Raw genomic sequence first — 15,147 nt, forward strand, 5'->3', positions numbered from 1 at the left:
AAATAAGAAAGCGTTGTGAAATGATCTCGGACCAAGCATATGTATGAAATATGTATGAGTGACTATATATATATATATACATGGGGCAAAGAAGTAATTCCAACAGTGTGGACAAGTTTAGGTTGTCAAATTTTCGGAGCGATCCGCTCTTTTTTCAACACACTGTGAAACAGAACAGTTACGTGTACATATATATAATATAACAAAAAAATAGAAATTATATATATATATATATATAGAAAAAATAAAATTAACGACCGACTAAAAAATCCGTCGGACGTTAATTTTATTTTTTCTATATATATATATATATATATATATGAGTGTGTTGTCTACGGATTGACTTCGTGATTAAACTTGAGTTTTATTCCATCGTGTTTTTTATCTTTTATTTAGTGCAAATACAATTTTACAATGTAATTAAAATACGGCCATTAAAATGTATCTATGGAAGCCATTTTTAACGTTAAAGTCCATTCATGGCAAAATATCAGTATGTATTATTCAACATACATACGGAGGGCAATTGTGAAGTGCTAATTGGTACAGTAATAATAATAAAAGCTGATAGGGTTCTTTTGTAACTTAAATGCATGGGATACCGCGACGGAAAAGTCACATAAAAAATCATGACTTTTTCTACTGCAACAATAACCGTAGATCTTAGTTTATGAATAATGTACATGTTACTCTCTGATTTTATTAGGCTATATGAATTTCAGCGTAAAACATATTCATGAACGTCTGACAAAATATCATTTGATATACGATATATTTTGAAAACTGAATACAAATAAGCGTGAAGCGTGACACTTCAATAAGTTATTGAATGATTGATTTTGATTGATTGATTGATTGATTTATCGAGTATGCTTATGAGTACAGATTGGAAAAGTGTCACGACAGACATATATACTACGTTGATATAATGGTTTTATACATTCCTGCAGATGTAAATGACAAAGTTTAAACATAACATTTACATTTCTTGCGATTAAATCACGTCTTGTTTCCAAAAATGTGTCAAATTCAGACACCTAATTACTATAGAACTTATATTATTCAAGCTTTTTAAATTCAACCAATTTCGCAGCCATTTCGATATCTCCCCAAAAATATGTATTCCTTGCACTCTGCGCAATACTTTTACACATTAACTTAACCACTATAACTGTCACAATATCGCCATTTTTAATAGTAGCAAGTTTATTTTTCTGTACAAGTTAAGGATATTCAATATTATTGAAGAATGCTGTAACAAAAGTTTAAATTTGTACATTATTATCTTTTTATTACTTATGAAGTTTATTCCAATGAATATTATGAAATGTTATTCGTCCGAATTTTGTTTGTACTAATCGTTAAATCACCAAAAGATAAAGAAAAGAATTAGATGGTAGTTTCAGCCGAAATTGCTTTCCGATGAATAAAATATATTTCAAAGAAATTGCACGTCCTAAAAAGTTCCATAATTTCGAGAGAAAAAAATACTACTTTATCTACTTTATTTTTCGTGCAAAAAAATGTATGTTGCTGAAAGTCATATTGAATGGATTTGTTCTGCATATGGATAAGATAATAATTTTCACCACGGACTTAGATAGGTCCGTGATATTGTAAAATTCCGTTCTTTGACCGATCGTTAAAAAAAAACGCGAGTAGACGGACATTTTTGTAGTTTTTATTTTCACATGTTCTCTTCTTTAAAATTGGCATGACTTAAAAAACGTAATTCAGTAGAAAAGATATATTTTCACAAGAGCATATTTCACGTTTTGATCAATTTACAATATTTTTTTTAGAAACGAATCCTAAGTCTAGCCATAGCATATACATAAGACATGCTAACAGACGGAAGATAATTATATATTGTAGTTTGCTCTTTAATCGTCAGTTTAAAATCTGTAACTATAGTCTTGTTATAAAAAAACTCACAACATATTGCAATTCACATTGTTTAAATTCATTTGAAGTACTCTAGTAATTGGATCAATAGTTAGATTCCGTAAGAAATTCTAAAGAGACGTTTACATCCTAAGCTGTGTACAGAAGTAATCTTTTAGAATTGGATTACCTATTGTGATTGGGCTAATCTTATCAATTGTTGATATCTTAGACCAGTTTCTTATGATATCGAGCACCTTGATTATGTCACGTGGTTTTAATAGAATTATTGATACTTCGCTGTTCCGTGTACCTCCCTAGCTTTTGTCTGCTATTTCATTGCAATGTCAATATTCGTTGCATAATACATCAACAATAAAACTTTCCTTTGGAACATGTGCGATGACTCGGTAACCAATCGTACGTATCGCCAGCCAACCGTATCCTGTCTCCGCTGATTCCACAATAGGGAGGTTCGAGGAACAGCCTGTCAACCTATTGAAGTTCAGCGCAGCCATTTTTGAAGTGATCGGTATCGAATCGATGGCTGTGCCAGTGGCAGAGAGACAGACAGGCCGGATTTCTACACAAGTCCACGGAATTGGTTCGTAAATGGAAAGGTTTGAGAAAATGGAATAATGTAAGCATACATAAGTATTCGGTGACAATAGGCCTAGCTGTTTTGTCGAGGGCACCTGAGAACGTGCGGTAAACAGTAGGCCTCACGTAAGGACTGAGCTGTGTATAATACACACGGGTGGATTCCGACGTAGGATTCCTGTCCTGCTGTGTGTAGATAGTGAAAATGGTTATTCTAACAAGCGGAATGGGGAAGTGTATGTGTGTTGTGCTGTGGTTTATGCTACATATAATTCCTAGTTTGTGTTTCACGGTTGTTATTCCTCGTGTTGCTGAAATTGGAAGTGAAGTGTTCAATGTGAGTCATGGGCCGGGCTGGTCTTACAGTGTAGACCTTTACAGTACGAGCGCCCGGGCCCTGGGGTTTGTGACGTTGGACTCAAGTACGGGGGTCCTGTATCTCAATAAACATGTGTCATGTGAGGAGGACAGTCCCTCATTATATAGGGTGTTAGCCAGGAAAAACACCCACGAAACACGAGGACAGGTGCCCGCTAATCATACCGTTACAACCCTGTTACTACAAGGAGAACATTGCCTAACTCCAATAGACCATAGGAAGCAGAAACGGACGTATCAAAGGCAAACATACTTCATTGTGGTATATGGCAATTTTTTAAATGAAAATGGTTGTATTCAACCAGATCAAAATATTTTAGATATAAATAATCACATTCCAGTATCATTCCGATCATGTAATAATTTTGTCAACAGTATCGACACTCAAAGTTTGATTCACGACAGGAAAACTGCGTCCATTATCACAGACAGGCAGGTNTTTTTTCAACACACAGTGAAACAGAACAGTTACGTGTACATATACATCATATTACAAGAAGATAGAATTGATATATATATATATATATATATATAATAAAAAGTGATTAAATGTCCATGTGAAGGAAGTAAATATAGAAAAAATAAAATTAACGACCGACGGATTTTTTAGTCGGTCGTTAATTTTATTTTTTCTATATATATATATATATATATATATGAGTGTGTTGTCTACGGATTGACTTCGTGATTAAACTTGAGTTTTATTCCATCGTGTTTTTTATCTTTTATTTAGTGCAAATACAATTTTACAATGTAATTAAAATACGGCCATTAAAATGTATCTATGGAAGCCATTTTTAACGTTAAAGTCCATTCATGGCAAAATATCAGTATGTATTATTCAACATACATACGGAGGGCAATTGTGAAGTGCTAATTGGTACAGTAATAATAATAAAAGCTGATAGGGTTCTTTTGTAACTTAAATGCATGGGATACCGCGACGGAAAAGTCACATAAAAAATCATGACTTTTTCTACTGCAACAATAACCGTAGATCTTAGTTTATGAATAATGTACATGTTACTCTCTGATTTTATTAGGCTATATGAATTTCAGCGTAAAACATATTCATGAACGTCTGACAAAATATCATTTGATATACGATATATTTTGAAAACTGAATACAAATAAGCGTGAAGCGTGACACTTCAATAAGTTATTGAATGATTGATTTTGATTGATTGATTGATTGATTTATCGAGTATGCTTATGAGTACAGATTGGAAAAGTGTCACGACAGACATATATACTACGTTGATATAATGGTTTTATACATTCCTGCAGATGTAAATGACAAAGTTTAAACATAACATTTACATTTCTTGCGATTAAATCACGTCTTGTTTCCAAAAATGTGTCAAATTCAGACACCTAATTACTATAGAACTTATATTATTCAAGCTTTTTAAATTCAACCAATTTCGCAGCCATTTCGATATCTCCCCAAAAATATGTATTCCTTGCACTCTGCGCAATACTTTTACACATTAACTTAACCACTATAACTGTCACAATATCGCCATTTTTAATAGTAGCAAGTTTATTTTTCTGTACAAGTTAAGGATATTCAATATTATTGAAGAATGCTGTAACAAAAGTTTAAATTTGTACATTATTATCTTTTTATTACTTATGAAGTTTATTCCAATGAATATTATGAAATGTTATTCGTCCGAATTTTGTTTGTACTAATCGTTAAATCACCAAAAGATAAAGAAAAGAATTAGATGGTAGTTTCAGCCGAAATTGCTTTCCGATGAATAAAATATATTTCAAAGAAATTGCACGTCCTAAAAAGTTCCATAATTTCGAGAGAAAAAAATACTACTTTATCTACTTTATTTTTCGTGCAAAAAAATGTATGTTGCTGAAAGTCATATTGAATGGATTTGTTCTGCATATGGATAAGATAATAATTTTCACCACGGACTTAGATAGGTCCGTGATATTGTAAAATTCCGTTCTTTGACCGATCGTTAAAAAAAAACGCGAGTAGACGGACATTTTTGTAGTTTTTATTTTCACATGTTCTCTTCTTTAAAATTGGCATGACTTAAAAAACGTAATTCAGTAGAAAAGATATATTTTCACAAGAGCATATTTCACGTTTTGATCAATTTACAATATTTTTTTTAGAAACGAATCCTAAGTCTAGCCATAGCATATACATAAGACATGCTAACAGACGGAAGATAATTATATATTGTAGTTTGCTCTTTAATCGTCAGTTTAAAATCTGTAACTATAGTCTTGTTATAAAAAAACTCACAACATATTGCAATTCACATTGTTTAAATTCATTTGAAGTACTCTAGTAATTGGATCAATAGTTAGATTCCGTAAGAAATTCTAAAGAGACGTTTACATCCTAAGCTGTGTACAGAAGTAATCTTTTAGAATTGGATTACCTATTGTGATTGGGCTAATCTTATCAATTGTTGATATCTTAGACCAGTTTCTTATGATATCGAGCACCTTGATTATGTCACGTGGTTTTAATAGAATTATTGATACTTCGCTGTTCCGTGTACCTCCCTAGCTTTTGTCTGCTATTTCATTGCAATGTCAATATTCGTTGCATAATACATCAACAATAAAACTTTCCTTTGGAACATGTGCGATGACTCGGTAACCAATCGTACGTATCGCCAGCCAACCGTATCCTGTCTCCGCTGATTCCACAATAGGGAGGTTCGAGGAACAGCCTGTCAACCTATTGAAGTTCAGCGCAGCCATTTTTGAAGTGATCGGTATCGAATCGATGGCTGTGCCAGTGGCAGAGAGACAGACAGGCCGGATTTCTACACAAGTCCACGGAATTGGTTCGTAAATGGAAAGGTTTGAGAAAATGGAATAATGTAAGCATACATAAGTATTCGGTGACAATAGGCCTAGCTGTTTTGTCGAGGGCACCTGAGAACGTGCGGTAAACAGTAGGCCTCACGTAAGGACTGAGCTGTGTATAATACACACGGGTGGATTCCGACGTAGGATTCCTGTCCTGCTGTGTGTAGATAGTGAAAATGGTTATTCTAACAAGCGGAATGGGGAAGTGTATGTGTGTTGTGCTGTGGTTTATGCTACATATAATTCCTAGTTTGTGTTTCACGGTTGTTATTCCTCGTGTTGCTGAAATTGGAAGTGAAGTGTTCAATGTGAGTCATGGGCCGGGCTGGTCTTACAGTGTAGACCTTTACAGTACGAGCGCCCGGGCCCTGGGGTTTGTGACGTTGGACTCAAGTACGGGGGTCCTGTATCTCAATAAACATGTGTCATGTGAGGAGGACAGTCCCTCATTATATAGGGTGTTAGCCAGGAAAAACACCCACGAAACACGAGGACAGGTGCCCGCTAATCATACCGTTACAACCCTGTTACTACAAGGAGAACATTGCCTAACTCCAATAGACCATAGGAAGCAGAAACGGACGTATCAAAGGCAAACATACTTCATTGTGGTATATGGCAATTTTTTAAATGAAAATGGTTGTATTCAACCAGATCAAAATATTTTAGATATAAATAATCACATTCCAGTATCATTCCGATCATGTAATAATTTTGTCAACAGTATCGACACTCAAAGTTTGATTCACGACAGGAAAACTGCGTCCATTATCACAGACAGGCAGGTATGCTTACACAGTCATAACTGGTCTTTCAATTTTAATCTCATAATGTATTGTAAAGATATGGAGACTGACATGAAGGTAAATGTTGTGATCCATAACTTAAGGAATGTCCAAATCAACCCCACCATGTACGAAATAAAAAGTCAGGGCTCCAGGCATATACGTTTAAAACGAGCTACTACAATAAACAACCCCCCTGCATTCGCACAAGATATGTATACCAAAAGTGTTCTAGAAGAACAGAATCCTGGCTTGCATGTGATCACAATAACGGCCACCGATGACGACACAGGAAACGACGGAACATTGACCTACAGTCTGGAGGCCACCAGTGACCAGAGAAGTAAGGAGATGTTTGCCATTCATCCAATCATGGGACGCGTTAACACAACTAAACGCTTAGACAGGGAGGAAATCCGCGTTCATTACCTGCAGGTTATAGCGACAGATAATGGTTCTCCTTCTAGAAATGCACAAACTTTTCTGACAGTTCAAGTCACAGATGTGAACGATCATGCCCCAGTATTTGAGAAAAGTGTTTTTTATCAAGATGTCAAGGAAAGTATAGGTGTTTCAACTACAATCATGTCTGTCAGGGCGACAGATAAAGATTCGGGTGACAACCAGGAGATTCGGTATAGGATTATCAATCCTTCTGGACCAGCTAGCCAAACGTTCATGATTGACCCTATTTCTGGAAGTATCACTACCAAGACTCTCCTGGATAGAGAGTCGAAAGCCTCCTATCAGCTATTGGTACAGGCCATGGATCAGGGCGAGACATCTCTTAGGAAGTCTTCCACCGCTACCATCAACATTAATATACAGGATGTGAATGACAATAGCCCTCAGTTTTCACAGAAACTCTACACAGTCAATATACCAGAGGGTCACGATTACACCTCTTCCCCTGTCATTGCTTATGTGTCCGCAACTGATACTGACCAGGGCGACAACAGAATCATATCGTACAGCATCTTTGGCGGAAATACTGACAATACTTTCAAGATAGATAGAAGTACTGGTGAGCTGTCAATACAGGCAGCTCTAGACCGGGAAAAAGTGAGTGAATATTCCCTGTTGATTCGTGCTCAAGATGGAGGCTCACCAATGAGATCGAATACAACAGTGGTTCGGGTGACAGTTTTGGATGTTAATGACAATGACCCCTATTTTTATGCACCCCCATATCAACACTCCGTAAAAGAGGATGTTGCTGTCAACACAACAGTTTTGTCGGTCCAAGCCACAGATAAAGATGACGGACTTAACGGTGAACTTGTTTACTCTTTATTGTTAACACCAGTTGATTTTCCCTTCAAAATTGAGGAAAATACGGGCGACATAAAAGTAAAATTGCCGTTGGATAGGGAAGCTGGAGATATGTATAAATTTGTTGTAAAAGTCCAAGACAAAGGCACAGAAGTGAGATCCGCAACAACGGATGTCACAATAACAATAAGTGACGTCAATGACAATCATCCAATATTTCCTCACAGCGTTTACAACAAGACTGTTCGAGAAGATGAGGAACCTGGTGCCAAGGTCATACTAAGTTTGACAGCCATGGATGCTGACAGTGGCGACAATGCTCTGGTGGATTATTCTATAATATCTGGGAATCAGGATGATGCATTTAGAATCAACACCCTCAATGGAGAAGGGCTTATTAAAGTTAACAAACACCTGAACTACAAGCAAGTGTCCCGTTATGTCCTTGGTGTCCGTGCCACAGACAAGGGAGGGAAGTATGACGAGGCTGAAGTCCACATTCTTATACTAGACACAAATCGCCACACTCCGGTGTTCCAAGGAACTCCCTATACTATCAACGTTGAGGAGAATATCGCCATCGACACATCTGTGTACCAAGTAGTGGCCTTGGACGACGACATCGGAGAAAACGCTCGATTGACTTACGAACTACACGGATCCACCTCATTTTACATTGACTCCACTTCAGGCGAAATTTTCACGCGTGTTGTTTTAGACAGGGAAAAGAAAACAGGAGAAGCGTTTTATGTAACTGCCCAAGATCATGGTGTTCCATCCAAAACTGCAACAACCGATGTCACTGTTATTATTAATGATATGAATGACAATTCCCCGGAGTTCTCTCAAAAAGCTTACGAAGGTAGTGTCGTGGAGAATGCTCAAGATGGATTCCGAGTCTTACAAATAACTGCCACAGACAGAGATGAACAGGACAATGCATTCGTCCAGTACACATTTCAGGGTGGAAATGATGGAGATGGGGATTTTGAAATTGATTCCGCATCTGGGGCAATTCGAGTAGCTCAGCCGTTGGATAGAGAAACCACAAGCCTATATGTGCTAAAGGCTTATGCCGTGGACAAGGGTGTTCCGGCTCGTTCCACATCCACCATCATCACAATTCGTGTTGAAGACATCAATGACAATCGACCAATTTTTCCCAGTAGCACTATTGAAATTAAAGTGATGGAGAATATCCCTATGGAATCGATCATCGCTCAGGTGTCTGCTGTTGATCCAGATGAGGGGGTTAATGCCGAGGTGGAGTACGAAAAAGTTGGAGGAGGTGACGCCGACTTCTTTAAATTAGAGTATCGTCCAGGGGGACCAGCAATTCTAAGAAATTTGATATATCTCGATTACGAAGAAACTAAAAAGGTGTACCAGGTTTTGATCAGAGCAAAGTCGGATCCGTTTTTCAGTGAAGCTCTTGTACTAATCATGGTCCAAGATGTAAATGATAATGAGCCTATTCTAAAGGATTTTACAATTATTTTCAACAACTTCGATGACAATTTTATCACAGGAGTCATAGGGCGAGTCCCTGCAACTGATCCGGATGAGATAGACAGAGCTAAACTTGTCTACGAGTTTGTTGCAGGAAATGATGCAGAATTCCTTCATCTAAATCAGTCGACAGGACAGTTAACTCTAGATTATAGATTGAACTCGGATGTCCCTAGAAACGGCACCTTTCAAGTCAAAGTTTCAGGTAAGTTGCATAATTTTTACATGTATTGCAAAAATATATGTTATGTTTATTTTTGTAAGAAACATATAGGTAAGTTTTTTTATTCTTGCTAAGAAAATGAAGAATTGAGATAAACGTGGACTGTTATAAAGCTACATATACTATTATGTGTTTGGGTGATTTGTCGCAGTTGCCAATACCTTTTGACTTCAAAATCATGGTTCAGTAATTGCAATAGACCTGTATTAATTAACTAATTTACCCCTGAAATTTCATAATGAACTATTCCAACATCTGAATTGGAATAGTTCAAATGTGTCTTTAGGGGTGAATGAGTTAATGCAGTTTCATGACAGCCACAGCTAGAGCTAAAGGAATTATAAGTTATGTTCAGTTTTGAGTGCTTATGAAAATATTTTTACTCCAAACGCTGTTGTAATTGTAAAAAATATGAATCTAACCAGTCATTTTTTTTAAATATTCAGAATGCATGTGTTTTTGTTCAAGAACAATTGAATTCTTAAGCAATGACCAGGTATTGATTCAAAAATTAATTGTTGATCATGCAAATATTAGAAAAAAAAACCACTAATAATAAATGTTACAATATTATCTCCTCCTGAGACTGCAGTGTAGTAAACCTGCATGTATAGCTGATTGACAGGTGGCAATGTATTCCAGGAATAAGTGCAAACAACAATGAACACATGTTGACAAATGTTTATAGATCCCCCAGGCTATTGTTGAAAGTTCACATCATTGCCTTATGTAGAGGACAATGGAACTAGAATATCCCACTGACAGTAGATTTTGATGTGCTGTCAACAGGTTTCAAAATTTAATTGATATGATATGGCAACACTTAAGTGTCAAATTGAATTAGACAGCACATATGTCTACATTTGACATCGTTAGAGCAGGTGCGCTCATTGAGTGAAGTACAATATATATTAAGAATGATGTTGTAACCTGCCCTCTTTGGGTGAAATACGGTATATAAAGAATGATGTTTAACTAGTGTTAAATTTCATTTTCCTGCTTTTATATTACTAAGGAAGTAATTTCCATTCCACGTGAAGTAATTAAGCTATATTAAATTTGTTTTTGAGGGGGGTTAAGGAGAGAAAAATATGTTACTTAGGGGGTTATAGGGAGAGAAAATATGTTACCCTTGAACTAAGAAAAAATTACAGATATTTAAGAATAATTTAGATTAATCATGAATCTAAAAGTGTGTTAATAAATTTCTGATTGTCAAGCTGCTTGTAATACTACATAGCACATAGAAACAATGGATTACTGACAGAATGATGATCGTGTGGTTGTTATAATGTAGATGGATATCTGACCTAGGGCAGTAGTAGAGGCCTGTACATCAGATCACTTCCTGTGGTAGTGATAATGATGTCTCCCAATCAACCCTACAAGCACCTGCAGCAACCCACTAACGATTGGGAGGTGCTATGTGTATGCTGGCCGTTTATTCACATCAAAACTCTTGATTCAATTATTAGAGTATGTACTATATAAAATAAGTTCAAACAGTTACTGATTATTTTAACCTATTGTAACTAGTAAGACTACAATATTTCTGTACACTGAATATTGAGGAAGCAGGATTATTTTATATTATGTAGGTTACTAGGTAAATAGACAAAGAACTTTATTCACAAAACAAGCTGATTTTACTTTGGCAGGCTATTCAATTTTGTACTATAGTGTAGTTCATCATGATCGGGCCAATATATATATATGAAATGAGATATGATCATGTACAATACAATATAAGGTATGTAGAAACTTGGCAGAATATAAAACAAGATTAAAGCTTATATTTTGATGGTATTGTATATCGCATGTACCTGGCCATGGTATATCTATATTGCCAAAACCTGCATGTGTGTTTTGTATTCTAATGATATAGACACCTGAAATATTCAAGATAAATAAACATGTAGGTATAACTTCTTAATATTCTATATATGTGTAAAAGTATTATACATCGTACCTGCAATGGACAGAAATACCTGCGTGATTTATAAATACAACAAATGAATTAACAACTGTCAATAACATGTTCATAATTCACATGATTAATGTGGGTTTTAGGGTTTGTGTAATATGTGCATTCCATATGGTGTTAGGACCTTGAATCTTTGTCCTTTACCTGCCAGACATGACATTAAGATTAAACATAATTGTTGATTTTAATTAGGGAGAATAAGCACTGGCACTATTCAGTTTTATTTAATGAGTGGTGTCGGCATGACTTGGGTTGTAGATTTTAATATTTAAAACTGAATACCCATTATTCATGAATTGTGCAGTTTGAAGGTGAATATCTAAGCAAACGTTCAGAATTAGCTTCAGGTGAATCATACACACTATCTCGTAATCATGTGCAGATATCATGCATGACGAAAGAAACGTCTAAACCAAAACTGTTCACGTTTGTTCCTGACATAAAATATACTTAAAACTTGAGATATATGCCAATTATGTCAGTTTGTATATAATTTTTATTTACCAAGTATTCATAATATGTGGATAGAGAGATATTATGTAACTTTGGTTAATTTACCAGTATGTACAAATGTAGGTTACCATAGATTTGGAGTGGGAGAAGAGTTTTGAAAAGGTCTAGCTCTTACAGGTGTGTGTATGTGTTATGTCACATTATAAGACTATGAATACACAACAGGTGCAAATACCTAGAACAGCCCGATGAATCAGAATCTCAAGTATCCTGTGATATTGTAGACTTTCTTGAATCGAGAGGGATTATATTGTACCTTGAAACTTGTAAATTCGTTGTTTATTTTCCTCATGTAGGGTTTATAACACAGCTTTACCTGGAGTTATGGAAAAAACTGGAAGATTAAGTTGTCGTGTGCATATGTACATTATGCATTGTCATATATATGCATGTATACTTGGATAGAACAGATAAACTAGAAATTTTTATAGACTTCAACATTGACTTTAGAACGTCAAACTCTTGATGATATGATAAAAGAATCTAAAAGTTTCCAATTTATTATGATTTTACAGTGTTGATTTTAATTATGTTCTTATAATTAAGAGCCATACAATGTAGATGTTATAAATTTGAAATTTCGTTTTAAAATTGAGATGTGTCCAATTATAATTTTAAACAACAATCTCTTAACACTATTTATGATGTTATGTAAATAAAACCTTGGGTGAGATGTTCACAGAGCTAGCATAAAGGGAGTCGTGTTTGTATACAGGTAAATAAGGATTCTTTATCTGGCCATGAATATTCATATTTACTTAAACTGCAACATTCTTTTTCCAAATAAGTTAAGGGAAAAAATTCAAAATTCTTGTTTAGGTAAGGTATGCGGTACAGTAAGGTATATGCAAATTACCTGTATATTTTGTTATGAACCTGTGTGTTTGAAACCCATTTCCAGCCATGGCTTTGAATGTAATCCTATCATTTAATTCTACCCTAGCTATACTGTATTTGAATTTCCTTATGACTGGTATTCTAATTCATTTCCAGACAGAAATAGGATCATATTCACCGTTAAAATTACAGACGGAACAAAGACAGTGACACCACAGTTTTTGACTTGCTATTGTGCACTTTACCTGTAGGAGATATACCACAATGAGGCCTATATAAAGCTAATAAACACTTTTTATAAAAATCAACATTTCTCTGCATGTAATTATGTACTGGTGACTGGCCCCGACATTGTCCGCATCAAATATTTATATGTGCTATATGATATAAACTTTTTTTTAAATATAATCTACCTATATACTTTTTTCACTGACGGGGAATAAAAACTAAAATAACTTTGTATGGGACTCAATGGTGTCACCATGAATTCATGGTGAAGACATTTTTCAATCCAGTTGACTCACAATAAAGGAGCCAGCCCATGTATGTCTATGTTCACACTCTGACAGTGTATTTCTCTGAGTATAATTAATCATCTGTACTCCCTAGCCCACATTTTTTCCACAAGGTGGTTAAAAGTTTAATCAATATATTGTGACTCTTCCACAAAAACATGGTTTTGCAAGACCAGTATCATCAGGTGCATATGCCCCAGAAGTGCACAATACTGAATTTTTAAAGAAATAGGTTTACAACAGTATTTTTATATACCGTATTTCACCCAAATAGGGCAGGTTTACAACATCATTCTTTATATACTGTATTTCACCCAAATAGGGCAGGTTTACAACATCATTCTTTATTTACCGTATTTCCCCCAAAGAGGGCAGGTTACAACATCATTCTTAATATATATTGTACTTTACTCAAAGAGCGCACCTGCTCTAACGAGGGCACACTAAGGGATTTTAGAAACATACTTTGCCTCATCTAGACTTTATCATTTCTTGAAATTGTGTTGTTGGTCTTGTTTGATAACTTCCACCACAAAAATGGTGCTTAAACGCTGGTGCAGTGACAAAGAGTTATTATTTAACACAAATGATCTTTGTCAAGATCTAGAAAACGGAAGTTGTGGCACTGGAACACAGAGGCTTGCATGGATGAAACAGTTGTTTAACTAACTGATTATGGAATGACATGCCAATGCACTGGAGGTGTCTAGTTGCACCTATGTGGTATAGATTACTTTGCATGCTGGTATCCCACATAGGACACAGGTATCTTACACATATACATACATTGAGATAGGGGAAAAACAGGGTATTGAAGAGATCTTAATTAGCATACATACAAAATTGCCAGGGGACCAAAACACACATAAGTAACTTAATTTATGGTTTTCTTTGGCCTCACTAGCTATTAGTCCTATTATAGAAATGTTTCGACATTAGATATATATGATAATTATATAGTCTCATGGAGATTTTCTCCCCTGAGGGATCCATGGGCCATTGATCCCTACTTTGCCTTTCCAATGGTGCCCCTTCTTCAGTATTTAATGGCCCCATTTCCTCTCTCCTACAATCAGAACATGTGGAGATTGTACCAGTAGCTATAAGTCACCAGTAATAAGTTTCTCTTTAGAGTAATGGTGTTTCTAACACTTTGTATTTATATTTTATTACCAATAATAGTATGAAATGGTATTTTATGACTGTATATGACCGTATCTGTTTGGAATTCCAGTTGTTTCTGGGATATTGATATTTCTAGTTGGTGTTTTTGTTAATTTTAAGTTCATTCAAACCAATAAATATATAGCTACCATGCAACTACTGTATTTTAACTTGGTCGCCTGTAAGTTGCATTGTGGAGTCTTCAGATCTTCCAGGCCATGAGTCATTGAAATTTCTCCCAAGTCTCACTTCTTTTACTCATTGTACTTAGTGATAATGTGTTGAAATTGAATATGGCTCTTAGGGAAAAGAGATTATGATGTTATTAAAATCTGTCTTAAAATTAAGCCTCTGCATTAAAATACAACTAGATAGAAGTACGTGTAGGTAGAATGTTTTTCTGGTGTTGAAATTTCGAGTCAATATTCTTAATATTTTTTCCAGAAAATCTACGGGGACACACATAAACAAAAGAAAGGAACACAAATTTTGTTAATTAATACATTGTTTCATTCATAGATTTAAATGTTGGATTATTCAAGCAAATCCGATACATGTAATTGACGTAATATATACTACAGGTAGCTGATCAATTCATTTATTCCTATTTCCTATGGTGTTCAGTGTCACAGG

The 15,147-nt window shown here is 35.3% G+C and overlaps 1 protein-coding gene across 3 annotated transcripts in view; it reads left to right on the top strand.

Moving 5' to 3' along the window:
• Positions 1 to 2,359: 2,359 nt before the first annotated feature.
• The window catches only part of LOC110443896 (cadherin EGF LAG seven-pass G-type receptor 2-like), a 74,595-nt gene continuing 61,807 nt past the window's right edge, over positions 2,360 to 15,147 (top strand). For 2 of the 3 annotated variants that reach the window (XM_021488348.1, XM_021488351.1), the window contains exon 1: positions 5,559 to 9,483. In XM_021488348.1, coding sequence (XP_021344023.1) covers positions 5,889 to 9,483 — 3,595 coding nt within the window. In that variant the 5' untranslated portion in view covers positions 5,559 to 5,888. Of the gene's footprint in view, positions 3,299 to 5,558; positions 9,484 to 15,147 lie in introns of those variants that run through there. The other variant, XM_021488350.1, reaches the window with a different exon arrangement.

This window comes from Mizuhopecten yessoensis, unplaced genomic scaffold, assembly GCF_002113885.1.
Source record: "Mizuhopecten yessoensis strain PY_sf001 unplaced genomic scaffold, ASM211388v2 scaffold716361, whole genome shotgun sequence".
Lineage (NCBI taxonomy): Eukaryota > Metazoa > Mollusca > Bivalvia > Pectinida > Pectinidae > Mizuhopecten > Mizuhopecten yessoensis.